The sequence below is a fragment of the Rattus rattus genome, chromosome 1 (genome assembly GCF_011064425.1).
Source record: "Rattus rattus isolate New Zealand chromosome 1, Rrattus_CSIRO_v1, whole genome shotgun sequence".
NCBI classification, from domain to species: Eukaryota; Metazoa; Chordata; class Mammalia; order Rodentia; family Muridae; genus Rattus; species Rattus rattus.
In genome coordinates, this window is record NC_046154.1 from 58432890 (window position 1) to 58460197 (window position 27308).

The 27308-nt window shown below is 42.9% G+C and overlaps 1 protein-coding gene across 1 annotated transcript in view; it reads left to right on the forward strand.

The window, feature by feature from the left end:
* Nucleotides 1-27308, forward strand: part of Fggy (FGGY carbohydrate kinase domain containing) — a 364908-nt gene that overhangs the window by 17962 nt on the left and 319638 nt on the right. Inside the window, exons 2-3 of the mRNA XM_032901907.1 lie at nt 12923-13137; nt 26414-26525. Coding sequence (XP_032757798.1) covers nt 12934-13137; nt 26414-26525 — 316 coding nt within the window. The 5' untranslated portion in view covers nt 12923-12933. The remainder of the gene's footprint in view (nt 1-12922; nt 13138-26413; nt 26526-27308) is intronic.

Below are 27308 nucleotides of genomic sequence, written 5' to 3' on the forward strand. Positions count from 1 at the left end.
TTAAGATAAAGGGCTTTGCATTTGAGGTAGTGTACTCATCCCACTTTGTGCCAATTCAGACATTTTCCATTTCTAGACAACGAGAGATCTTCAACCCTAGCCCATGGTTTTAGTGAACTTGGGTGTCAGTATGGTTTGGGGAAGGGAGGTGACCATGAGGATGCATGGATTCTCGTCTAATTAGGATGAGAATGATACTCTGTCCTTCTCTCCTTCCTTCCTATGGAAGATGGTTCCCTGTTATGAAGTATGACAGTCGCAAAGAGGAATCCATTATATACAGAATAGTTGCTGTGGTAGTTACTTTTCCCTTACTATGATAAACTATCATGACCAAGGCAACTTAGTGAAGGAAGAATTTATTTTGGTTTGAGGTTCCAGCGGGAGATCTGTAATGGTGGGACAGGCATGGCAGGATGAGTCTAGAGCAGAAGGCTGAGAGGCCACATCTTCAACTCTAAACACAAGTCCAAGAGCTATGACTCTTACAGCCTATCCCAGTGATATACTTCCTTCAGGAACACTAGACTTCCTAAGAGCTCCATAATGTGCCCAAACAGCACCACCCTGTGGGCACCAGTGTTCAAATATCTAAGCCTATGGGGCATCCTTATTTAAACCAACACTGTTGATTATTGTGCTTCTAGAACTCTTTAGAGGAAGATAATCCTTAGTTCTTTTTAAAAATTTATTTGATTATTTTATGTATTAACAATCTTCCAACCTTACGACTCATTAATCCCCCCTTTTCCTATAATATAAATTAGTAGTCTCGAGAGATGGCTCAGAGGTTAAGAGTACTTGACTGCTCTTCCAGAGGACCTGGGCTCAGTTCTCAGCCTTCAAACAGTGGCTCATAACCATTTGTAAGTCCAGTCACAAGGGATATGATGCCCTCTTTTGGCCTCAATGGGTATCAGGCATGTACATGGTACACAGACATATGTTCAGGCAAAACACTCATATGCAAAAATAATAAAATAAGGACTATGAAGGCAGCATTTTTCTGAGCAGTGAAGAAGACATTTTTAATTTCTGATGACTGATAAACCTTCTCAAGATAAGTTGGATCAAGGCAGTTTGATTAGTTGGGGAGGCCTCATGGTAGTTATTCTATTCCTGTCTAGGCAGACTTCGATTTGAATATGGACTCTTCCTTCTACACTGAGCCTTGAGATCTTCTTCAGAATTTCTGCTTCCTCTGTGTGTGACTGGGAGAAGCAGTGCTTATAGTAGTGTGTCTTATATAACCTTTCACCCCTCTGCAAAGGGAAGGGTAAGGAGGGCAATGGAAGGCTTTATAAACAGGTGAGGGCTGTTTTATGGGAACACAAAAGTTATGTAGAGGATAAGAGGGGATGGGGAAGATAGGGAAGGAAGAAAGGCAGAGAAAACACAAATGACAAACATGGTTTTTACCAAAGAGGACATGAGAGATCCAGAGTTTCATTTGCTCTAAGAGAAAGTTTGTTGGTACAGTTTGAGTTGTCTTCTGATGAGTCAGATTTTATTCATGATTACCTTAGGAGTTGGACCACATTTGGCCACAAGCTGTGTGTGTGTGTGTGTGTGTGTGTGTGTGTGTGTGTGTGTGTGTGTGTGTGAGAGAGAGAGAGAGAGAGAGAGAGAGAGAGAGAGAGAGAGAGAGAGAGAGAAGAATACACAAGTTAACTGGGAATGGGTTGGACTTTCAAACCCTCAAAAATCATCATCTCCACATCCAGTGACACAGTTTCTTCAACAAGGCCATACCTACTAATCTTTCCCAAACTATTCCACCAACAGAGGAACCAAGCATTCAGATATATGAGCCTGTGTGGCCATTCTGATTCAAACTGTTACACTAGAGTTGTCTGGGAAGATAAACCTCAGTTAAGAAAACACCTCGATCAGTTGCCTATAGGCAAGTTCATTCATTGGATTTTTTTTTTTTTTCTTTTTTTTTTTTTTTTTTTTTTTTTTTTTTTTTTTTTTTTTTTTTTTTTTTTTTTTTTTTTTTTTTGATTAATGACTGATGGAGAGCCCTGCTCATTATGGTAGCACCAATCCTGGGCAAGTAAGTGGTCCTGAGTTGTATAAGAAAGTAGGCTGGGGTTGGGGATTTAGCTCAGTGGTAGAGCGCTAAGCGCAAAGCCCTGGGTTTGGTTCCCAGCTCCAAAAAAAAAAAAAAAAGTAGGCTGAACAAGCCATGAGGAGCAATCCAGGAATCACTTGTCTTCCATGGTCTCTGTTTCAGTTGCTGCCTCCAAGTTACTTCCTTGAACTCCTGCCTTGGCTTTCCTTAATCAGCTGTGATCCTGGATTTGTAAGGCAAACCAACTCTTTCCTTCCCATGTTGTTCTTGCTTTATCACAGAAAGAGAAATATTAGCTGGAACACATCTTGGTACCTTGTATTTATCTTTGTAAAATGGCTCATTACAAAGCATGACGATCCTCAAAACAGGAAAAAAGAAAACACAGAAAAGCACCGAGTTCTCATTAAGTATGAGTCACAGCTTCTGGGCCAGTAACAAATACGTCTTTATTCTTCAGAGAAAGGCTGAGTGGGATAGAAGGCAAGAAACCACTTAGCTGCCATATGCAGTTTTACTAGGCACATTAGCTTTTCCTTGAAGTACCTCCTGGGTCTCTTACATAAGCGTCCTGATGTCATCCATAAAGGCCGTACCCAGTGTGCAGAGGACACATGCCACAAAGCACTCATACCACAGCAACATAAGCCTGTGCACCATGAAATCCAGGCTAAATAATTTTTCTCATTCCCTCACATTCTAACACAGGGAAAACACTGGCTGGGCGCTCTCTTGTGTGTGTGTGTGTGTGTGTGTGTGTGTGTGTGTGTGTGTGTGTGTGTGTGTGTAAACAGAGGTTTTAGATATGATGAGAAGACATTAGAATAGGTAATATATATTTTTAATTAAACTTTATTATAAAAAAAGCTTGCAGGGGCTGGAGAGATGGTCAGGTTAAGAGCACTGCACTGGTTGCTCTTCCAGAGGACCTGAGTTTAATTCCCAGCACCCACTTGGCAGTTCACAATTTTTTGTAACTCCAGTTCCAGGGGATCTGGCACCCTTACGTAAACACACATGCAGACAAAACACTAATGCACATAAAATTAAAAATATCTTGTAAATAAAAACATCAAAAACCAAAGTTGTGTGTGTGTGAAAGTGTGTGTCTATGTGTGTGTGTGTGTGTGTGTGTAAACAAATGATTATGTGTTATAGTATAACATATAGAAAAGAATAAAAAGACTAAATAACAAATAATAAATATAACTATTAGGCAGAAGTTGTATACAAAGAAGGCATGAAGTGAATTGTTTTTCTCCTTCTAACTCTGTTGTGAGTTGGACAAGCGCATGAATACATCTAATAGTCAAAGTATGGAATCCATTGGGAAGCTTCACATCCCCGGTTCCAAATGGCTGCTCTGTGTAGGAGTTCACTGAGATGCATGGACCCAGGGTCTTGTTCATTTCGGTGGTTAGTCTTGACAATACATGTTAAAAGACCTCGAGATCAGGAGTAGATGCAGTGTTGGGGGCTGTGGTGAGTCCCGGCACCATTCTGAGTTGCTGGGCTCTGGCCCTTTCGGTGATGCTGTACTGTGTATGGTTTTAATTCTGTGTCCTCCAATGCCATCAAACTCTCATATTTATGAATGGATTGCCCCCTTTAAAATCCCTTCTATGTGCAACTCTTCTCTCTCTTCTTTTAATTTTAATTTTTTATTCACTTTCTATTCTGATCACAGTACCCTCCCTTCCTCTTCCTAGTCCCACCCTTACAAATCCCTCCCTCCTGCCCCCAGTAGGACTAGGCACATCCTCTCTCAAGTTCAGGTATGGAGAAGAGGAGCCAATAGCAGGGAACAGAGACTGAGGACAGCCCCTACGCCACTTATTAGGGAACACACATGAAGACCAAGCTGCACATTTGCTACAAATGTGTAGGGGGTCTAGGTCCAGCTCCTGCATGCTCCCTGGTTGGTGCCTCAGGCTCTGCCCCCATAATCCCAGGTTAGTTAGGGACAAGAAGACTTAGTAGGTCTTCTTGACCTCTCGGACTTGCTCACTTTTATCCTCCACTCCTTCATAAGACTTCTCGGGCTCTAGCTGATATTTGGCTGTGGGTCTCTGCATCTGCCTCTACCTACTGCTGGATATAACCTCTCAGGTTATGCTAGGTTATGCTAGGTTCCTGTCTGCAAGCATAGCACAGTATCATTAGTAGTGTCGGGTTGGCTCTCTTACATGGGATGAACATTAGTCATAAAGTACAGGACAAGCATGCTACAATCCACAGACCCAAAGAAACTGGGTAATGAGGAGGTCTCAAGAGAGGATGTGAGAATCTCTCTAAGAAGGTGAAACTAAATAGCCATTGGAAGTGGATGGGGAGAGGAAACTGGGTAGGAGCGGAAGTGAGAAGGGGAGTGGGGATGGTAATCAGGTGTGGGGAGGGGAGGCGAGAGAGGGCTGGGAATGAGAGTGGAAATCAGTGTTGGGGGAGCTTCTCTGGTGACTAGCTGGAGGCATAGGACAGGAAAATATATGAGAAGTCTATGAGGGTGACCCCTAGCTTAGATTCTACTAGAGAGGGATATAGAGACTGAAATGGCCACCTCCTGTAGCCAGACAGGACTTACAGAGGAGGGAAGGGGACATCAATCTACCCACAAAACCTTCAATCCAAAATTTGTCTTGCCCAAAAAATGTTCAGGGATAAAGGTAGAGCAGAGACTGAGGGAACAGTCAAGCAATGACTGCCCAAAATTGAGATTCATCGTTTCTCTTAATCTGAACAGTAATAACTTGGAGTATAGAGTTTGTATCATTTTGCCGTTCAGAAGAGACATGTTACATGACTTATCCCAGTCAGTCAGTGCTAGGCATGTTGGGGTTCGGGTATTGCTTTTCTGTCTTCCAGCAGTGGTTCATCCATCCATCAGCTTCCTAATGAGTACCTTGTTTGTGTGGGATTTTCTCTGCATTGTGTACTGGTGATAGAGTTGTCCAGTAAGGGAGGACCCCGTCATATGTTGCCCTGTCAGCACTCAGCCTTTCGTCTCCTTGTAGGATAATTTTTATGCTCCTGCTTGAAGCTTTTCTCCTGAACCTCTGAGCTCAGAAACAGAGTGTGTTGGTTTGAATTTTCTCGTGATGCATGATATCTGGACAGGTCTTGAGGATCTATGTGTTGTGGGATTTAGAGGTAAAACCCTGGTTTTCAGTGTCTTTAGTTCTTCACAGTCGGGTGACTGACTGAGCACTCCAGGGATGAGTGGATGACTTTTGGAGTAGATAGGTGGCTTTGCTGCTGCATGCTTTGTTTTGGTTTAGTGTTTTGAGTTGTCTGGGTCTCTGACATCTTTCTCTGTTTCTTCTTTCTGTTGCTTTCCTTGGGCAGGGATTCAGATAGCTATTATTTGTTGGTTAAGAACTATATCTGCCTTTCTTTCCTCTGTTCCCCCTTCACCCCCCTTCCCTTCTGCCTGCACTAGACCAGGCCGTTTGCTATGGGTGAGTGTTAGACATTGCCAATGAATAAGAGCTTGTGCTCCCAGGAGCTTCTCAGAAGTTGACAGGGGATGGGTTCTGCTTATTCCCTTCCTTCTCTTCAATGCAGTAGTTCTCAACCTTCCTAATGCTTCAGCCCTTTAATCCAGTTCCTCCTGTTGTGATGACCCCCAACCACAAAATTATTTTTTGTTGCTATTGCCCAACCGTAACTTTGTTACTGTTACAAATCATAATGTAAGTATCTGTGTTTTCTGGTGGTCTTAGGCATTCCCCGTGAAAGGGTCATTGGACCCCAAGGGATTTAGAACCACCACTCTAATGTCATGACCTGCTAGTCACTCCAGACTTGATCCAAAGCACACTTACACTGCCTGTAGGTTTCTATCAGGACATAGATAAATTCGGATGGAAGATATTTTGTTTAGTTGGCACAAAGTCCATAGACTTGGGAATCTAAGAAACATTGGAAGATTTTCTTTTGAGCTAGCATTGGCAATGAGACAAGTCTAAAAATGTTTCCCAAGCTGCAAAGCTGAGGAGGAGAGGGCAGTCAGAGGAGATAGCCTTTCACTTTAAGAGGAAGAAAGATTCTGGATATGCTGATCGAAGCCATAAAGAACGAGGTATTATTGTCATATGGACTCATTCCTTTCTGTACACAATTTCCTCACCATCTTAGAGCATGTGGGATACTTGCGGGAGTATTCACACTTATAGGAATGGTGAAATTTTTCTGTTAATAAAACTGAAGTGAGCAGTGCGGGCCTACCTGTTGCTTTTCCTCATCTCCTGGTCTTACCTAAACTCGATTACAATGTAACCAAATACTAAATTGCATGAGTCTGGAACTCATGAGCTCCCAGTAGAGTCCAAAGATCACGGTTGAAAGAGGACACTGAGTTGAGTTTTCTCCCCAGCCCTGGTACACACTTTCTTTAGGCTGTCACCAACGCAACTGAACCTGGAGGAGTGGCTCTTTAAGAAGCAGAATCTAAGGTAAGCTCCTCCATTTTCTAGGGAGGAAGTGCTGGGAAATAGTCTTCATTGTGACTAGGTTATTTGAGGGGAAGAAAAGGGAATACAGGGACAGCACAGTTCCCTAGGGGATGGTTTTGAGCTGAGAGTTTGTAGCATTTACCCCCTTCTAAGGATGGCTGAAATAGTTTTGCAGAGAGCAACCCCAGCTTTCAGGTCTCCCGCCTATCCTCACATGGCATTTGAGCATACTTGTACATTTGCTAAACAATCAGCTGTGAAATCTGTGACTTCCCGTGGTTCCCTTCTCACAATGTTTATACAGGCCGTCATTTAGTAAGCCATATGAATATTTATGGCGTGGAATAGCCTTTTGATTATAAATAGGGGCCAGGGGTCAGTGTACCCCAGGCTGGGAACTTGGTAGAACCTGGAATTTAAGGCATCGAGTAGACTGAGATATTAGGTGTGTCTCAGGATTTGTGCACAGCTTGAATTTCTCTTCATTATTTTTCTATTTGCTATGCAGAGTCCATGGGCTTCTTCCCCTTTCCTGAATGCCCTCCCCTACAGCTGCTTTTTTTTTTTTTAGAGTTTTCTTCTTTGCTCCAAGACAGTGAAATGAAGCCCAAGTTCCATTTTTCCTCATCATTCATAAAGTAGGCTTCCAAATTGCCCTGACCTAGCATAGTCCCTCTGTAGCTGTTATACCTTACCTGGTGCTCCCTTTGAACACCTCAGCTCATTTTCCTGAGAAAGGGGGGCTTCCACACTACTTGACAGGGCTAAGCTAAGATTAAATAAGATCATGAAGTCAGGTGGGCAGTTTGCAGGGCAGACCTCAAGAAAGACCATCTTTTGTAGCATCTGTTGTTATTGAAGTTGCAAAGGCTTTGCTTTTTATTTTTAGCTGAATGTTGAGAAAGTGCCCCAAACTCACTATTGTATGCTGTGTTTAAATCCTGGAGCTGGTGTTTGCTGCCCGTATGCTTGAGGCAGATTATGTGTGCTGCTGAAGTATGTAGTGAGTGGTGGACTTGCTAACCTCATTGACTGGGTTTCTGTAATTCTATGAGCCCTTCGTAGAAACAAGGGATGCAGTGGTGATCCTAACCCCTTCTTTTTTCAATTAGAAAGAGAATATTATTTCCCTTCAATTAGAAAATACTATTTCCTAATTAGAAAAATATTTTCTCATTTTCTTAGGTTTTTGTATCTTTGAGTACTGATTAAGTGTGGAGTTCAGGACACAGAGGGCTGTACTTGTAACCGAGGAGCAAAGGGCACAGAGTAGGCGGGGCGAGGGAATCTGGTGCCCAAGGGCGCACACTTGCTGGGGTTCGGGTTCCAGGTGTGGAAACAATTCTCAAAGAGATTAAAACCGCAATAATGGAGAAATGGTGAAGCTGAATGTTGAATTAGGATCTCTTTCTTAGGAAAACATGAACTGAGAAGCTTGTGCTGGGAGAGTGTTTCTGGCTCCCAGAGGGCTGTAGGCATCCTATAGGATGTGTAGTAATCGTTTCTGGAAGTTGGAGAAGTTAGAAAGAGGCATCCTAGCATTGTGGAAGGACAGACTGTGAAGGTGGACTGCCTGACTTTTGGGTTACCTAACCCCATCATAGTAGGCAAGGGCCCTTAACAGAGTCCTCAGACAATCAGCGTTTAGTAATAGAAGACTGTCAGAAGGCAGCAAAGCACCTTCAGACAGACTAAGGGCTTTGAGGAAAGAGGGGATGGCTCACTGTCTCACCCAGTGGCTGCGTGAACAATCGGAGTATATGGCTTCACTCGGCTAGCGCTGATCAATAAAAGTTCGAGTTCACTGTATGGGTCATACTGTACTTTCTGCAGGTGGTGGAGCGCTCTTGCAGGTAGGTCCTTTCCTAGATTCAGAATCCAGACCTAGAGCAAGCTGGTGAGTGGACATCATCCTCTGGCTTTTCTTGGTAGTTGTTGACAAAACATTGTTTTACCTGCAGAGGAATATGGTTAGAAGGAACCTAGGCCCAGCTCCATGGGAAATCTCTCTTGCCTTGGGGTTGGCAGCATAGAAAGAAGCCAGAGTTCTTCTGTTAGAAAGCAGAAGGCGTTCTATAGAGATTCTTCATTCCTCCCTCATTTTCTGGCTTCTCTCCAGGTTTGGAACAGTCTTGTATAGTTTTAGGTTAAGAGCGGAAGCCATTCTTGTGTCTGCAGTGTGATGGCTAATGCTGTCAGCGTGGCAGAACCTAAAGTTACCTAGACAAGTCCCCGGGCAGCCTGTGGGGATCTTCCTGCTTGCTTTAGTTGAGGTGAGAAGACTGCCCACTGTGAATGACACCATTCCCTGGTTGGGATTTCAGGTGTGCTCCTGAGTGGTAAGGGCATTCATTAACTGCATATTTTCAGTGATGGGTTCAATGTGACCAGATGCCTCAGGGTTCTGCTGCCTTGACTTCCCTATCATGACGATGGCTTGGGCCCTTGAGATCCGAGTCAGAATAAATCTTTTCTCCTTGAAGATGATTCTGCTGGAACATTTTACTACAGCATCAAAGGAGTAGCTAAGGCACATGGGAAAAAGCTGCTTCTCACAGTGGAGATGTGCATGCAAGCTAGTGGCAAGAGGGCAGCATAGGTGGCTAGGGTAGTCGGAGCCAAGGCACCCTCTTGTGTTGTCAGTCACCTTGCCATTAGTGGAGAGCCACTCTGATATCTTCATTTCATATACCACAAAGAAAGAAATTCTACAAGTGGATTTCAGGATACCATTGAATATAAGAATCACTCTGATCTCTGAAGCTAAATATGGAAAAAATGTTGTCTTAGAAGTAGCAAAAGGTGTTTGTAAACATTTAAGAGGATACTTATTGGCTGACACAGAAATTAGAATAAACCAGCACCCTATGAGATGCCGTGATGTTTCATAACAACTGTGGTAATTGACAGAGCACAGGTAGGACATGGGTTTACGTGCCTCTGAGAATGCCTCAGGTTCTCCCTTCTAGCTTTCTGTAAGGACAGCTTATGATGCATGCACAACACGGACATCATCTACTGCATCTCTCAGAGAGGAACCCTGTTAAGTGACACATGATTGTACAAGCACAAACTGAGAAATTAACATGATTAAGGCATGCCTCTTTTCACTTTTTTCTATTGGTTCACCGATAAAGGAGTTCACTTTAGAAAACCACCAATGAAAACCAATTATATTCGAGGCACTGGAAGGGAATGGGGATGCAGAAATCAGTAATGTCCCTTTTTTCCAGGTTCAGTCTAATAAGGGAGATAGACATAGAAACATACCACCAAAAACATGGTCCAGAGCGAAAATTTGAAATGAAAGTATAGACACTATACCATATTGACAGCCTTCGTACATGTGCAAGAAGAGTGAGAAGGTACCCCTTGGAGAAGTAGAGGTTGGGATTGGGAAGGGAAGAGCAAATAATGCATGTGGGATGATGTGAGGCAGGTACAGGATAGAAGGAGGCCTGTCATTGGAGGAGAAGGAAGGATGGGCGGGAGAAAAGTTTGAAGGAAGAGGAGGAGACTGGAACGGAAGGGGGAAGAGACAGGAGGGACAGAGTGAAGCCGTGGCAGGACAATATGGCAGGTGACGTTAAGATTCCACTCTGTGTATTTATAGATTGTTATTAATGTTCTTAAGGGATGGATGGTTCTGGGCTCTGTATGTTTAGGCGGGCAATTATATCTTATCAATTGGGCCAAAGGTTATTGTGTTGTATGTTCTTTCATGTGTAGATTTAAGTGTAATGGAGTGTGGGACGGCTGTCTGGGCCGCCATGGAGTTGGGATGTGTGTTTCTGGCATGGAAACCTGCCTTGGGAACTAGAGAGGTAGAGAGATGGCTGACGGCTCAGAGAGAGGCCTTCGGCAGTGTGATATAGGATGGAGCAGAGCGGGTGAGACGCTTTGCTGACTGAGACTTAAGATATCTAGCTAATATCTTGGGCACCGCAGTGCCAGACCTAAACTGGGATAAAAGACAACCTTACTTTTTATTTTTTATATTTTTACAACAACAGATGGAAGTTGGCAGGGTGGGGTGAGACCCTCCATCAGCAGAACACAAGTATACTTCCAGGACTGAGAATATCTAGGACCAAGTGGGCAGGGCCAGGGCAGTATTCATTGGCGTTAAGAAGCTCACAGAGGGTCTCACTTGGGGAAGAACTCAGGCTGTCTTTATCTATTACGATGGTATTCTACTGCCTTGAGAAAGCCTAGCAGAATAGTCGCTATGGTTTCCATCATGGCTTGATCCTGGATACCTGACTTGGGATACTAGGTCACAAAAGGACAGACACACAGATACAAGTACAGGAAAGCCAGGACGGGATGAGTTGTGCACACTCTGATAAAGATGCACCCTCAGAGTCTGCACTATGGAGGTGGGAGTTATTATAAACAGTTGTAGAAGGAGTGGGATTATTGTATACAGTTGTAGGAGGAGGTAGGGTTATTATGTAAAGTTGTAGTGAGAGGCAGGGTTATTGTATACAGTTATCCCAGAAGGCGGGGTTATTATATATTTAGCTGACCAAGGAGGCAGGCTTAGCTACTCTCGGTAGGGGAGTCTTTCTGGGGGGACCATCTCAGAGTGTAAGCATCTAGGGTGAGGAACCTGTAACTTGATCTTTTCTCATGGACCAGGGGAAGGTTTTGACATTCCTATGGGTCTGAGGCATGTGGTCATTGACATGGCCATACTCATGTCAAATAATACATGTTCATTCCAGACTTCCTTTAGAGCAAACAGGGAGGATGGGAATGACAACTCAGCATGTATTTGCATTATTTAAAAATCTGCTTTTAGTGGTTACTGGCTTAAAGGGAAGGTATCCCTCCCGAGTGAATGAAGGAATGAAAGTTGGTACTCAGGTTTCTGTGAGCTCCCAAGGGAAAAACGCCAGGGAGAGAGGAAGACCCACCTGCTGAGACTGGGAACCCCATCACACTCAGGGGGAGGCAGTGAGCTTTACTCTTCTTGCTTCTCCATTTTCTTCTTCACCTGCCACAGTGCTGGAAGGGAGCAAACACAGATGGCTAATCATTGTGATTAAGCCAGAAGCTATCACTTTTAATGAAGTTGTTTCTTCCCTCTTTTTGTTCCTTTTTATTGGGGTAAATATCCAGGAAGCAGTAACTGAACATCTGCTGACTGATTTGTTTTAGAATCCCCAAGAGTGAGGTGGCCAAGAGACCATCATTTTTCTAAGTTGAGGGTGCAGACTGCTAGGGTTAAAGTTGGACCACAGGAGCTCAGAGCACCTTGCTGACCAGGGGGCAGCTGTGCTGTGCTGTGTGAGTGAAGTTAGTGAGTAGAGGCGGCCCCACATGAGTCTGAAGAGAGCTCTGGGAGAATCCTGTGTCACTGGCTCATCTGAGAGCAGCCCAAAGGGCCCAGGCATTCCTGAGGGGGTCTCTGGTCAGGTTTCCTTGTAACTCATCAGGGGTCTGTCAGGAAAATAGCTCATCTAGCACACTCTTGATCTTGTCTGTCCTGGGTCTCCTCCCGATTCCCAGTAAGCTCATAATGGCTGTGGTACAAGTGCTTCCTAAAACCCTTAGGTCAAGCCTCTGCAGGAAAAGGGAGGGAGCCGAGTCTCTCAGGGTTACACAGGTGGGGAGTTCAGCCACAGCTGCTTCACCGAAGCATGGGGAGCACCTTCTGTTTCCAGATGTTGGTTTTCCTGTCCGTGTACTTCGGTGTCACTGTCATGAGGGACATTTGCTTTTAAGAGTGTGTAGACTCAGTGTGAAACAGTAAGATACTTGCCTTTTAGACTTTCCCCTGGTCCAGAAGCGTGAGAGAGATGGCCATGTGCTTGCCCTCAATCATGGAGAGAAGTGGACAGCACATGGCCGCGTACACTGCTTGGCACAGGATACCTACGAGACTGATTTGCTGCATGACTGGCCGGGATGCTTCTTTTGGTTCCAAGGCCGCTGTCTTGTGCGTTCAAATTCTCACAGTACACATTCACCTCTTATGGCTCCATCTCTGTTCCCCACTGCTCTCTCATGGTCTCAGCCTTGCTTAAGTCATGGTGTATTCAGGTGCTCAATTTCTGATGCCCACCAGGAGTGGAAATGGCATGTGTTAGATGCGATTGTTCTCTGACCACCTTGCTTAGGGCCTATAAAACCTTTGACAGCTTAAGTAAATAATACACAGCCCCTAGTCAGGTAGCTGGATTCCCTTCTCTGTCTACTTTGAAGATTGGATTTCTTTTTTTTTTTATTAACTTGAATATTTCTTATATACATTTTGAGTGTTATCCCCTTCCCCTCCCCTTCCTTATGGGTGTTCCTCCCCACCCTCCCCCATTGCCTCAAGATTGGATTTCTTAAGCTGTCTGAGCAGATCTGCTTGTCTTCACATGTCTTTTTTACTTGTCCACCACAGGTAGAGGGACCATGATGTCTGGTGGAGACCAGGAACCAGATCACTACTATGTGGGCATCGATGTGGGAACAGGAAGTGTCCGTGCAGCTCTAGTGGACCAGAGAGGGGTCCTTTTGGCTTTCGCAGAACAGCCAATTAAGAAGTGGGAGCCCCAGTTCAACCACCACGAGCAGTCCTCAGAGGACATCTGGGCAGCATGTTGCCGTGTCACGAAGGTAAGAGCCAAACCGTGGCATCCCCTCCTTGCGTGTGTTCCACCTGCCCAGCAGTTCTGTATGTGCACACTCGGTCTGCACACTACATCAGGGCTGCTGGAGGCATGGATCTGGGTGCTGTAGGCTTTGCCTCTCAGAAGCAAAGCTTACTGGGAGTGACAGACAGCTGAAATGTGCTCAGAGGACTGCTGCAGCCAGTACAGAGAGCTAGAGCTAGGAGGGCACGGAGGCAGTGAAGACAGTGCAGGGGCTGTGGAAGCCTGAGATGTGGAAATGAGGAAGAGTCATGGCGGCACACGGTGTGTCTCTGTTGTATGTCAGTGTGTTAGGACACACTGTGGTGGGACCTTGGAACCTGGTGCAACTAGCCTTACAGCTGGTGCTACTGCAGCTCCAGTTTATTTTCCTCCAGGAAGAGATGGAAAGAGGAGTGCTGGCCAGCTTACCCCAAGTCGGCAGTGTTAGTGACTGGCAGCAGCCGGGCCAGAACATGTCTGGTTCTTATTAACAATGAGCTCTGTATCCTCCCAATTGGACACACAAGGGGAACTGCACTGTGAGTAGGAGAAACAACAAGGGGCCGAAAACTATGGCATGCTCTAGGAAAGCATCTTTATATGACCTCACGCTCGCTCATTGAGTGGTCTGTGATAAGCCTGGGCCTGCTGTCTTAAGGAAGGAAGAGATGCTGGTCGTGACTAGTTTATGTCTGAAGTCTGTGATGGTAGTTTGACTTTTTATTTTGTTGATCATTAGCAACAGACATTCTTTTATCTCCCCACCCCCAAAGGAGAAAAAAAAAATTGAAATCCTGAGTTCTGTTCCTTCTTGCTGTTTCTAGTCGGGGTCCTTAAATATTCATGAGGAGCTTGGTAATTTTCAGCTTGACAGTCACCCATTTTTTCTGTATCGATTGGTCTGGTTAAACTTTGATGAGCTCTGAACAGCTGTTAGTGCCCCAGAGAAAACCACAGAGAGGTGGCTTAGGCTACCCAGACACTCTGCAGAAATAAAAGAGGGGTCATCTAGTCTTCTGCCTGTTTAATTTTCCTCTTCTCTACCCACTCCCAGTCTCTGCCTCCGTGAAAATCTTCTGCTCTTTGCCCTTGGGTCTCTTTTATTCTTCTAACACTCTTGCCATTAAGGAAATTGTCAAGAAGAAAATATAGTTCCCTGATGAAGAGCTCCCTTAAAGCAGATCTACTCCAGCACAGATCGGTTTAATGGCAGACTTTTAATCATGTCCCAGTGGTGGTCAGCTCCTCATTTGTGTCAGCCCTGATAACCACAGAAGTGCAGGGCATTAGTGCTCGGCCATGCCTCTCGCTGCAGCAGGTCTGGAGAAAGCCCATGGGCCTTAGGCCATGCCTCACGCATGTGCATGGAGATGTGCTGGAGTGTGGCGTGTGTGCTCATGTGAGGAGGAACCTTAAGAAGGAGGCCTTGCTGACATACTAAGTATGTATTCTGCAGTTGAGCTGCCTGGGTGGGAGTCCCTGTTCTAGCAATGTTTAGCTTGTGATCTTGGACTGGTTACCATTTCTTGCCCAGTTTCCTTCTTACTAAGGGGAGATTAATGAGAGTCCCCAGTTTGATAATTGTGATGATTAAAGTCTACAGAAAGTTCTAACAGTGTCGGGGATAAGCAATCATTGTTGCCTGTGGTGGGGATGATAACGAGATGAGCAGAGTTAGGCAATGGATTCTGAGGCAAAATAGGAGAAGTGCAAGTGCAAGGAGATGCTGCTGCCTCTGGGAATGTGCAGTCCTCCCTGCGGTCAGGGCTCCTTCCATGGAAGACTTAAAAAAGAATTGGTCTAGGTTGAGGGCTGCTGTCTCTTCTACCCTGACCTTCCTTTGCTTTGCCAGTGTCTCCAGAAAGCAGAGATCTTCAGAGCAATTGTGAACTTTCTTTTTTCTTTTTCTTTTTTTTCTTCCCTCCACTGAGAGATGATTTTCCCTTGAGTTAATAACGATAACAGCAACAGCAGTAATGACAAGGCAGTGATGATGTCAACAGCTTACATTCTTTGCTGATTAACCATGTTCTAGATGCTGTCCCTAATACCGTGTGTGCCCATCATGTCATTTGGTTCTTATAACAATCTTTGTGGACAGTTTTTCTTCTCATGAAGATGAAAAAAGAAGGCTTTGAAGTAGTTCAGACTAAGGGGTCTTATGATGACTGAGAGACAGGTCTCGAGGGCCTCAGACCCTCCTCTTTCCAGCCTCAGCCCTTCCCTGTGACTCCTGCTTACAGTCAGAGGTGTTATAGGTTGCTGCTATGTGGGGCCAGGAACTCACTTAATTGGGAGTCTAAGCACTGCATAGTAGTGCCTTTACCTGGCTGTTGCTCATGGGAAACTGTGGTAAATTGGTATGCCTTTGTTGGGCCAGTATCCAGCACACCTAAAACATTGTCTAGAAACACGGAAGTCCTAGGAGACACATACAGTTCCTGATCTTAAAGTGTACTTTTTTGGATCTACACACCTGTATCAATCCAAGGAAACATCACAGGTTTTTATATTTCCACTGGAAAAAAGTAGATAAGCTGAAAGAAACATATATCCAGTTGTCATTTGTTAAATATTCTTATTTTTATGTTTGTGTATGTGCATTTATGTGTATGATGTACATGTTCATATAGGTGCATGTTTGAATGCAGGCATGCATGTGTGTGCATGTGTGTACAGGTGTGCCTGAGCAGGTGTGCAGGTATGTATGCATGTGTGTGCAGGTGTACGTGTGTGTGTGTGTGTGTGTGTGTGTGTGTGTGTGTGTGTGTGTGTGTGTGTGCTGGAAGACAACCTGGGATGCACTTTTCAGGAGCCATCCACCTCCCTTTTGAGACAGAGTCTCTCCCTGGGGCCTGAGTTCTCGTAGTAGGCTATGTTGCCATTGAGCCTTAATGGTGCTCTGATCTCCACCTTCCAGCACTAGGGTTGAAAGCAATAAGCCAGCTGTTTTTCCTGGCACCAGGGACCAAACTTGAGTTCTCATGCTTGTGAGGCAAACAATTTACCAATGGAGTTATTTCCTTAGGCCCAGGAAATTGTTATTTTATTTAGTCTGAAAATATTTATGGAGCATGGACTGTATGCTATACTCTTTGTCAGACACTGGAACATCTGTAAGAAACATCATAAACCCTCTGGCCTAAAGATGAAATAGCTTAATCTGTATGGGAATAAAACCCCATAAACATATGAAGCTAATGAGCTGTGATTTTGCTCTAAGTTGGTACTTTCTGTATGGACAGTAATTTTAACATCTTACGTTCTTGGAACTATTATAATTTGTAAAACACCTTCATATTTTAATTATGATTACAAGATAAATAGAGGTGGCCTATAGTTTCCATTTGACTGGTGGAAAGGTAAACTGTGGACCAGAAAGTTGAATGTCATTTCCAGTGTTCCCAGGTAGTGACAGCCCAGGCTTAGATGACAGAAGTTTGTGTATTCTCTGTTCCCAACACCTACTGCCCACATCATTTTCAGAGCTAAATACAGGCCGTAGCATCTGTGCTACTTTTCTGATGGTAGTGATGGTTTCTGTATTTAAACTTCTGTTACTCTTTGGCTTCCAATTCTTTCTGGGTAGAATCTAGAATTCATAACATGGCTTTCATGGCTGTGTACATTATAGCTCTTCCCAAGGTCCTTATGGATGTGTTCTTGGCTTTCTGTTCTAGCACCATTCCTGTGTTTAAACATAGAACCGCTTGGAGAGAGGTTTCCTCTGCCTAGAACATCATTTTGCCTTTGACTGCACCAGGATTAGAGTTTTGCACAGGGAGAAATGGAGATGAAATGAGAGGCTGCTGGAAGGAAGATCTCATGGGACTTGGTGGCAATGGAGGGGACAGAGGGGACCTCAGTACTCCAGCTAGTAAAAGAACATAAGGATATCTGTTGTAAATGGAAGTGTCTGGTGTTTTCATTTCCTTGCTTATTGTCAAGGGACATCACTTTACATTGCTGCTCTAGGAAATCCTAGGTCTGGATTATTTTTCTTTCACTGGTCACAGCAGGAGGTGTTAGAAAATCATGCTAGCATTCCCCATACAAGTTGTATTCTTTTCCTTGCTGTTTCTGACCCAGAGCCTTCTACGCTGGCTGCATCCCTACTAAGAACACTGCCTAGATTTACACAATGTCAGTTGCATGAAAGTCTTTCCTCAAGATTCCCTGTTTTGAAGACTACCTTCCCCTCCTCTGTCATGCCTAATCCTCTTGGCCAGTCAGCTTTGGGTATGTTATAACTACATTCTATCATTATTTGACTCATTGGTGATTTACCTCTGTAAAATGTAATACCCTAAAGAGTGAGCATTAAAGAAAACACTTTTGCTCTCCACTCTTTCCCTGTTTTCTGAGCAAACACACCCTCACCTAAAAGGGCTTCATTGTGCATTCTAAGGACCCCAAACTGACTTTCAAGAGTATATTCAAAACTAGACCTACACATTCTGTTTCGTGTGTGTGTGTGTGTGTGTGTGTGTGTGTGTGTGTGTGTGTGTGTGTGTGTTTTCTTTGGATGCCATAGCCACACCCAACATAGCAGAGGTTGCTGATTTAAATCACACACAGGATTGAAGCCATTGTAACAACAAAGAAGTACAATCCTTCCTGAATTCTTTTTTGTTTTCTCCACCGTTATTAAATTAGTTATTTTTTTTACACTTCAAATGTTATACCCTTTCCTGGTTTGCACACCAACATCCCCATAACCCCTCCACCTCCCCTTCTATATGGGTGTTTCCCTCCCCATCCTTCCCCCAATACTGCCCTCCCCCAACAATCCTGTTCACTGAGGTTCCAGCCTTGGCAGGGCCATGGGCTTCCCTTTCCATTGGTGCCCCTACTAAGCTATTCGTTGCTACCTATGAATTTGGAGCCCAGGGTCAGTCCAGGGTAGTGGCTTAGTTCCTGGAAGCTCTGGTTGGTTGGCATTGTTGTTCATATGGGGTCTCAAGCCCCTTCAGCTCTTACAGTCCTTTCTCTGATTCCTTCATTGGGGGTCCCGTTCTCAGTTCAGTGGTTTTTTGCTGGCATTCGCCTAGGTATTTACCATATTCTATCTGTATCTCTCAGGAGAGATCTACATTTGGATCCTGTCAGCCTTCATCTCTTTGCTTCATCCATCTTATCTAGTTTGGTGGCTGTATATGTATGGGCCACATGTGGGGCAAGCTCTGAATGGGTGTTCCTTCAGTCTCTGTTCTAAACTTTGCTTCCCTATCCCCTCCTAAGGATATTCTTGTTCCCCTTTTAAAGAAGGAGTGAAGCATCCGCATTTTTGTCATCCTTCTTGAATTTCATGTATTCTGTGCATCTTGGGAAATTCGAGCATTTGGGCTAATATCTACTTATCAATGTGTGTTTTTCCATGAATGGGTTACCTCACTCAGGATGATATTTTCCAGTTCCCTCCATTTGCCTATGAATTTCATAAAGTCATTGTTTTTGATAGCTGAGTAATATTCCATTGTGTAGATGTACCACATTTTCTGTATCCATTCCTCTGTTGAAGGGCAACTGGGATCTTTCCAGCTTCTGGCTATTATAAATAAGGCTGCGATGAACATAGTGGAGCACGTGTCTTTTTTATATGTTGGGGCATCTTTTGGGTATATGCCCAAGAGAGGTATGGCTGGGTCCTCAGGTAGTTCAATGTCCAATTTTCTGAGGAACCTCCAGACTGATTTCCAGAATGGTTGTACCAGTCTGCAATCCCACCAACAATGGAGGAGTGTTCCTCTTTCTCCACATCCTCGCCAGCATCTGCTGTCACCTGAGTTTTTGATCTTAGCCATTCTGACTGGTGTGAGGTGAAATCTCAGGGTTGTTTTGATTTGCATTTCCCTTATGACCAAAGATGTTGAACATTTCTTTAGGTGTTTCTCAGCCATTCGGCATTCCTCAGCTGTGAATTCTTTGTTTAGCTCTGAACCCCATTTTTAATAGGGTTATTTGTTTTCCTGCAGTCTAACTTCTTGAGTTCTTTGTATATTTTAGATATAAGCCCTCTATCAGTGTAGGATTAGTAAAGATCTTTTCCCAATCTGTTGGTTGCCGTTTTGTCCTAACCACAGTGTCCTTTGCCTTACAGAAGCTTTGTAGCTTTATGAGATCTCATTTTTCGGTTCTTGATCTTAGAGCATAAGCCATTGGTGTTTTGTTTGGGAAATTTTCTCCAGTGCCCATGTGTTCGAGATTCTTCCCCACTTTTTCTTCTATTAGTTTGAGTGTATCTGGTTTGATGTGGAGGTCCTTGATCCACTTGGACTTAAGCTTTGTATAGGGTGATAAGAATGGATCGATCTGCATTCTCCTCTATGCTGACCTCCAGTTGAACCAGCACCATTTGCTGAAAATGCTATATTTTTTCCATTTGATGGTTTTGGCTCCTTTGTCAAAAATCAAGTGACCATAGGTGTGTGGGTTCATTTCTTGGTTTTCAATTCTATTCCACTGGTCTATCTGCCTGTTTCTGCACCAATACCATACCGTTTTTATCACTATTGCTCTGTAATACTGCTTGAGTTCAGGGATAGTGATTCCCCAGGAAGTCCTTTTATTGTCCTGTTTTTTTTATTATTTCAGATGAATTTGCAAATTGTTCTAACTCTATGAAGAATTTGAGAAAATCAACAAGATATATAAACCCTTAGCCAGACTAACCAGAAGACACAGAGAATGTGTCCAAATTAACAAAATCAGAAATGAAAAGGGATACATAACAACAGAATAAGAAGAAACTCAAAAATTCATCAGATCCTACTACAAAAGCCTATATTCAACAAAACTTGAAAATCTGGAGGAAATGGACAATTTCCTAGACGTAACCGAAGCTAAATCAGGAACAGATAAACCATTTAAACAACCTCATAATGCCTAAAGAAATAGAATCAATCAGTCATTAAAAGTCTCTTAACCAAAAGGAGCCAAGATCCAGATGGGTTCAGTGCAGAATTCTATCAGACCTTCATAGAACAGCTCATACCAATACTGTCCAAACTATTCCACAAAATTGAAACAGAGCACTACCGAATTCCTTCCATGAAGTCACAATTACTATTATACCTAAACCACACAAAGACCCAACAAAGAAAGAGAACTTCAGACCAATTTCCCTTATGAATATTGAGTCAAAAATACTCAGTAAAATTCTTGCAAACTGAATCCAAGAACTCATCAAAACAATTGTCTATCATGATCAAGTAGGCTTCATCCCAGGTATGCAGGGATGGTTTAATATATGGAAAACCATCAACGTAATCCACTATATAAACAAACTGAAAGATAAAAATCACATGATCATTTCATTAGATGCTGGGAAAGCATTTGACAAAATTCAACACCCCTTCGTGATAAAAGTCCTGGAAAAAACTGGAATTCAAGGCCCATACCTAAAAATAGTAAAAGTCATATACAGCAAACCAGTAGCTAACATTAAACTAAATGGAGAGAAACTTGAAGCAATCCCACTAAAATCAGGGACTAGACAAGGCTGCTCACTCTCTCCTTACTTATTCAATATAGTTCTTGAAGTCAAAATATCACTATTTGCAGATGATATGATAGTATATTTAAGTGATCACAAAAGTTCCACCAGAGAACTACTAAACCTAATAAACACTTTCAGCAAAGTGGCTGGGTATAAAATTAACTCAAATAAATCAGTAGCCTTCCTCTACACAAAAGATCAACAAGCTGAGAAAGAAATTAGGGAAACGACACCCTTCATAATAGTCCTAAATAATATAAAATACCTTGGTGTGACTTTAACCAAGCAAGTGAAAGATCTATGTTAAGAACTTCAAGTCTTTGACAAAAGAAATTGAAGATCTCAGAAGATGGAAAGATCTCCCATGCTCATGGATTGGCAGGATTAATAAAGTAAAAATGGCCATTTTACCAAAAGCGATCAACAGATTCAATGCAATCCCCTTCAAAATTCCAACCCAATCCTTCCCTGAATTCTTGTTTGCTACTTTGGACCTGCAAGATGACAGTAGTTAGACATGGGTCAGTTTCCCAAATGAGGCTGCAGCAAACTCCATTCCTGGAAATTCTTTATCGGAATGATGTGATTTGTCTCTAGTAAGGGTAATCTCTTTCTGCTGGGTTCATGGACTGAGTTTATTACACTTTTCTCTCCCACTATCAAGACTATAAATAAGAGTGCATGGCCAAGTCCCAGAGGCCTTGCAGTAATGTGACCATGAAAGCAGATCTCTGGGATAGGCTAGGAGAGGGTGTCCCTTTGTATGGAGAGAGATGCTTGTAAGTTATGTACTTGATGCTAGACATTTAAGGCAGACTTAATACATAATGACTTTTTTTTAAATTTCCAGAGAATGGCCCCTTATAAAACTGGAGATTTTCACCATTGAAAAGCTGTGATTTGAATCCAGAGCTGTGTAGACCTCAGAGGGTACTCATAAAATAAATCAAGAAATCATTATCTTTAGACCGAGTAGAAAGTTATACTCATAAATCCCCAGAAGTACTTGAGTCTGCAGTTTTCTGTTGCTTCCTCTTTCTTTAGCATTCATGTTTGTGTTCATACAGCAGAGAACATGCTGTCCTTTGAGCATAAACATCTTAAATAGACATAATTAATGCAGTGTTGGGTAGTCTCTCTGCCTTTACCCAGCGGTGCTCTGATTCTACAGTACTCCAAACTCTCAAAGCCTGCAGTCTTCCCCCATGAGTTTTCCTATTACCATGAAACCAAGATTCAGAAAGACTGAGTGAGATTAGTTCAGAAGTGGTCAAACCAAGAGGTAGCTGCTGGCCCTATCCCATGCTGCCTGCTCTGGGCTCTCATTGAGTTACCCTTTTTTCCCCCTCCAACTTCCTCTTTTGACTAACTGTAGGCTCTGAAACATAAATAGACCCAGTCGTGTGCACTCTGGGACCAGGGGGCCAACAGTCACCAATCTCCTTACATTTTGGGGAGAAAAACAGGGTCATCCCATTCGCTCTCTGGTGAGCCAGCCTAGCCCAAATGGCAAACCTCAGGTTCAGAAAAAGACAGTGTCTTAACTAGAGGATTCTAGGGCTGGCTTGTTTACTGATGGATGTCCCATGTAACCACAAATGCATAACATATTAAGTCTTTCTTTTAGTGAACTTTGTAAAGATTAAATTCAAGGAAGTAAATAAAGTATACGGCACAGTAGATGCTTCATATATGACAGCATTTGAGTATATGTTGCTAATACTGCTTCAAAAATAGAATGCTGCCTTTGTTGTAAATCTATAATAGTTGTGTGTAGCTCTTTTGTGGTGCATATTAAATATTAATAGTCTAATGTTGCCAACAGGGCAGAGTTCTGCATTTTAAGATGAATTCATAGCCAAGTCCAGGGAATTGGGGATGGCTCATACATAAAGTGCTTGCTATACACACATGGAGATCCGAATTTCCTCCTTTTCTTTCTCCTGTTCTTTCTCTTTCTATTCCTCCTCTTTTCCTACTCCTCTTCCTATTCTTCCTCCTCTTATTCTCTTTTCTCTTCTTCCTCTTCCTTTTCTGCTTCTTCTCCTCCCTCTTCTTCTTTCTCTTGCTTCTCCTCCTCTTCCTCTGTTTCCTCTTCTCCCATTCTTTCTTCTCCTCATCCTTCACCTCTTTTCTCCTTCTCCCCTTCTTCCTCCCTCACCCTTCTCCTCCTCTCACTTCCCCTTCTTTCTCTCTCTCCACCCTCCCCTTCATCTTCCTCCTCCTCCTCCTCACCCATCTCCTCCTTCTCTTCATAATCCACCAGCTCTAGTTAATGCTGTATGCATGCACACGGTGTAGGGCCACGTCCTGGAGATGAGAATGAGCAACCAACCACCATTCATCCTTTGAAAAGTTGTTCCTCATCTCCCAGCAGTTGCCTCATGAATGGGTGGGATATCATGAGCGTACTGATAGGTTCCGTCTTATACAGGAATCAGCACTGCCTGGACTCCGTGACTGTCGTAGCCATGTCCCAGCATTCCATCTCACATTCTCTCTGCTCCTTCTCTGATGTTACTGACAGTGTGTGTGTGTGTGTGTGTGTGTGTGTGTGTGTGTGTGTGTGTGTGTGTGATTGATATAAATCAGACCTTCAACCTTGATCTGATTTTGAATAGTTTTTATGTTGCTATGAATGGGATTATGTTCTTAATTTTTGATGTGTTAGTTGCTACTGTGTAAAAATGCAATTGATTTCTACTTGTTAATCTTCAGTCTTGTAGTCCTATTAGATTTGCTTATTAGTTCTAGTAGCTTTTAAAAAGATTTTATTTTTGATTTGGTGTGTGTGTGTGTGTGTGTGTGTGTGTGTGTGTGTGCGCAGAGAAAGCAGATACATACAAAAGAATGCATGTGCCTTTGAAAGGCAGGGCATCAGATCTTCTTGGAGCTACAGTTAGAAGCAATTTAGGTGTTGAGACCTGAGCTCTGGTCCTCTATAAGGGCAGTGATTGCTCTTAACCTCTCTCCCTAGGCCCTCACAGCACCTTTTAAAAAAGATTTTTAAAAAGCATTTTCAGCATGTGAATTCATATAATTTGTAAAGAAATACCTTTAGCTTTTTCTGATTTGTATACCTTTAGTTTATCTTTCCTGCCTTATTCCACGGTCCCCGAACCGTAGCACAGGTTGGGTAGAAGTGCTAAGTGCAACTCTCTTTATTTGTATCTAATGAGGACAACGATGCATCCTTCCAACTTTTTGGTATGAAGTTATCTCTGAGTTTTCCTCCTGTTTTCTTCTTGTTTGTATAAATTTCATTCTGCTTTTTTTCCTTCATTCATCTTTTTTGTGTCAGAGAGTTTTGATGATTTTGAGATTATAATTGTATGTTGGTGCTATATTCTGTTAATATATGCCTTACATTATTGTTCCGGGGGTGATTACACATGGTAATGATATATAATGCTAGTTTTATGTTCTGTAAGGTTTGGTTTGCTAGTATTTTCCCATTTTTATACCTGCACTTATGATGAATAATCTTCTGTATCTTTATCCTTTTAATGTCTTCCCTATTGATGTCGAGGCAGTGCAGACCATGTAGAGTTTGGTGGACAGGCTCTCCTGCTCTCCTCCTTGCTCTGCTCTAAATGTCTGACAATGGTAAGGTTTTCTCCTTAAGTATTTTATAAATTTTCCCAGAGAAACCACTTAGACTTGGAATTAATTTTTTATTTTCTATCTTCTAAGTACAAATTTCATTTTCTAAAACAAAGCTTCTCAATTTATTGAATAGCTTTGACCAATTTCCACAGCTGTCAAATGGCTATGATTGATGATTTTATCCAGTATTATATTTTACTTTGCTAGGAAAATTTGCTGTCCCTGTCATACCCTCTGCTGAGAAATTACTTCTTTATGTATCTTTTTAGTTTCGCATAGTATTTCATTGTATAAATACAGCATAATTTATTTGATAAAGTTAATTTATTGGGCTTTAAAATACTTTGTTAACAATTTTGTAAAGTAGTCATCTTATATATAACTTTATTTACTTACACCCATGATTTTCTAAGCTATGTTTCCAACAGTGATATTGCTGAGCTGGTAGTTTTAAATATATTTTAATAGGTACTGCCAAATTACTTTCCAAAACTTGTGCTCAGTAATTACATTGCTATAATAATGTTTAAGAAGTGTTACTTCTAAATTTCTTTTAACATTTTTATTAGCTTATATGAATTTTGGAGAATAATGGTTTTATTGTGTGTGACATTTTCATACATACATGTAATATGTTTTGATCATGTCACTCCACCACCCTCCTTTATCCTCTCCCACCCCTGTCGATCCCCTTCCTCTTCACAGCTAGGCACTTTATACTTTCCTATCTTCTGCTTCTTTTTTCCTCCTCCTCCTCCTCCTCCCCCTCCTCCTCCTCCTCCTCTTCCTCCTCCTCCTCCTCTCTTCCTCTTCCTCCTCCTCTTCCTCTTCCTCCTCCTCCTCCTCTTCCTCCTCCCCTTCCCCTCCTCCTCCTCCTCCTTTTCTGTGAGTGAATGGATTCTATTAACTATTATGTCTTCATAGATCCTCTAAGAGGGTGGAGACACTGCTACGTACAACTAACCTTTAACGTTTCCCTAATGTAAGGAGCAAAATTTGCTATTTTGTTTGCATTGATTAATATCAGTACAACTGAAGAGCTTCATACACTTTGACCTTAGTTTTATATTATTTCCAGTTAGATTGGGTGCCTTTTTCTTTTTTTACGAATTTATAGGATTTTTTTTTTTTTAGTATTTTAGTGATATTAAAAGGTTTTTTGCAAGATGTTTTAAGAATCTCAGACACTTTTATGACATCAAGGATCATGGGTTTCAGTTTGTTTCATTATAAACCGTCTTTTTTTTTGGGGGGGGGGGCTTGTTTTCCAGTGTTGGAGATTGGATTGAGGACCTAGTGCATTTGATGCAGGTTCTCTACTCTACCACTGAGCTGCCTCTTTTTTTTTCTTTCTAATTTGTGATTTTCTTGGGGTTTATCATGGGCAGGGGCTACCACCATAAGGTATGCCTCGTGCACCAAGCAGGTCCGTTCTAATCCTCCTCCTGCGCCTTCTGGGACTTTTTCTTTTTCTTTGTGCCGCTCTTTGTGCAGCTAGCAGCAGCCTCAGACTCCTCAGAAAATTCCCTTTTCTTATTAGGAGCTGTGCTACCTCTTGAACCCAAGACTAAGGTTTCTACAAAAGAATTTCCAAATCTTTTGTATGTATGGATTCTTTTCCTGAATGTATCTTCGTGTACCATGTACGTGCCTGGTGCCCGCAGAGGCCGAAGAGTGAGTCCGCTTCCCTGAGCTTGCTTTTCATGTGATTTTGAGCCACCGTATGGGTGCTGGAAATTCAACCCAGTGAGCAGATTCTCTTATCTCACGGGCCATCTACCTAGCCCCAGCTTTCCATGGTGAGAACTTGGGACATTTGACTTCTTTCAGGAGTAATTTCCCTGTCAGCACCTTTCATTTAGGATCACAGCTGTGAGGTTCCATGGGTGAAACCGGACTCTGTCCTAGCCATGGAGGCGGAGAGATCACTGGGGACCGAGAGTAGTGAGAGGTAGTGTGGAGTGGTCAGTTTTTATTATTTACCACTACATTACTTGATAAAGAATTACCTTAAATAGTGATGCTGAACTTTTCTATGACACGTGTTAGGCAATTTAAAAATGTTTGGATTCATTTCCTTCTACTGGTGACTTGTCTACAAGGTTTAAGAGCCTGTGTTGTCACTGATGGTTTTGTTTGCTTGCTTTTAAAACAGGAAATTGTTCAAGGGATTGATGCACACCGAATCCGAGGACTTGGTTTTGATGCCACTTGTTCTCTGGTTGTCTTGGACAAACAGTTCCATCCTTTACCAGTAAACCATGAAGGTAGGCCTGCTCTTGTCCCTTCCTCTTCAGGCTGCTGCAAGAGAAAGTCTCACGTCTAAGACGTTAAATGCTAAGAGTACTAGATCTCAAGGAGGCCATACTGTCTGGTTCACTAACACATACTTTCTTTGTAATTCTTCCTGGGTATTAGTGTCAACTGGACATCTCAAAAGCTATCGTTCATGAGGTTTACCTCCCGAAGTGTGTATGTGCTTGGCTTGAGGTTGCACTTTTTATTTTGTTTTGACAATGAAATACTCCAACAGTAGTCATGGAAGGAAGAGTTTACCTTAGCTCACAGCTCCGTGTAACATGGAGGCAGGGAAGTAATGGACGCTGGAGCTTGAACCACCTGACTGCTTTATGTTTGCAACCAGAAGAAGAGAGCAAGTATGTGTGCACATGCCACTCGGCCCCCTTGTCATGCCTCTCATTCACTTCAGGGTCCTCCCTTGAGATGGCCCAGCCCATCTTTCCACATTAATTAACACAGTTAAGAAAATCGCTCACTGGCAGGCTCAGAGGCCCATCCCTCCCATGATTCTGTATTTGTCAAGTTGATAATTAACACGAACCATCACAGGCTTTTTATCAGTCTTATTTTCCGTACTATTTCTAGCTGTGCAAAGCATCGGGTACAGGTAAATGCACAGATAAAACATCGGAAGTGGCGTTTGCAGGGGAAGACCACTGCTCCTCCTTAAAGCTGCATACATGAGATCTCTGCTCACCATCCTGCTTTGCCTTGTGGATAGGCTGGCTAAAGGCACTCTGGCAACTCTG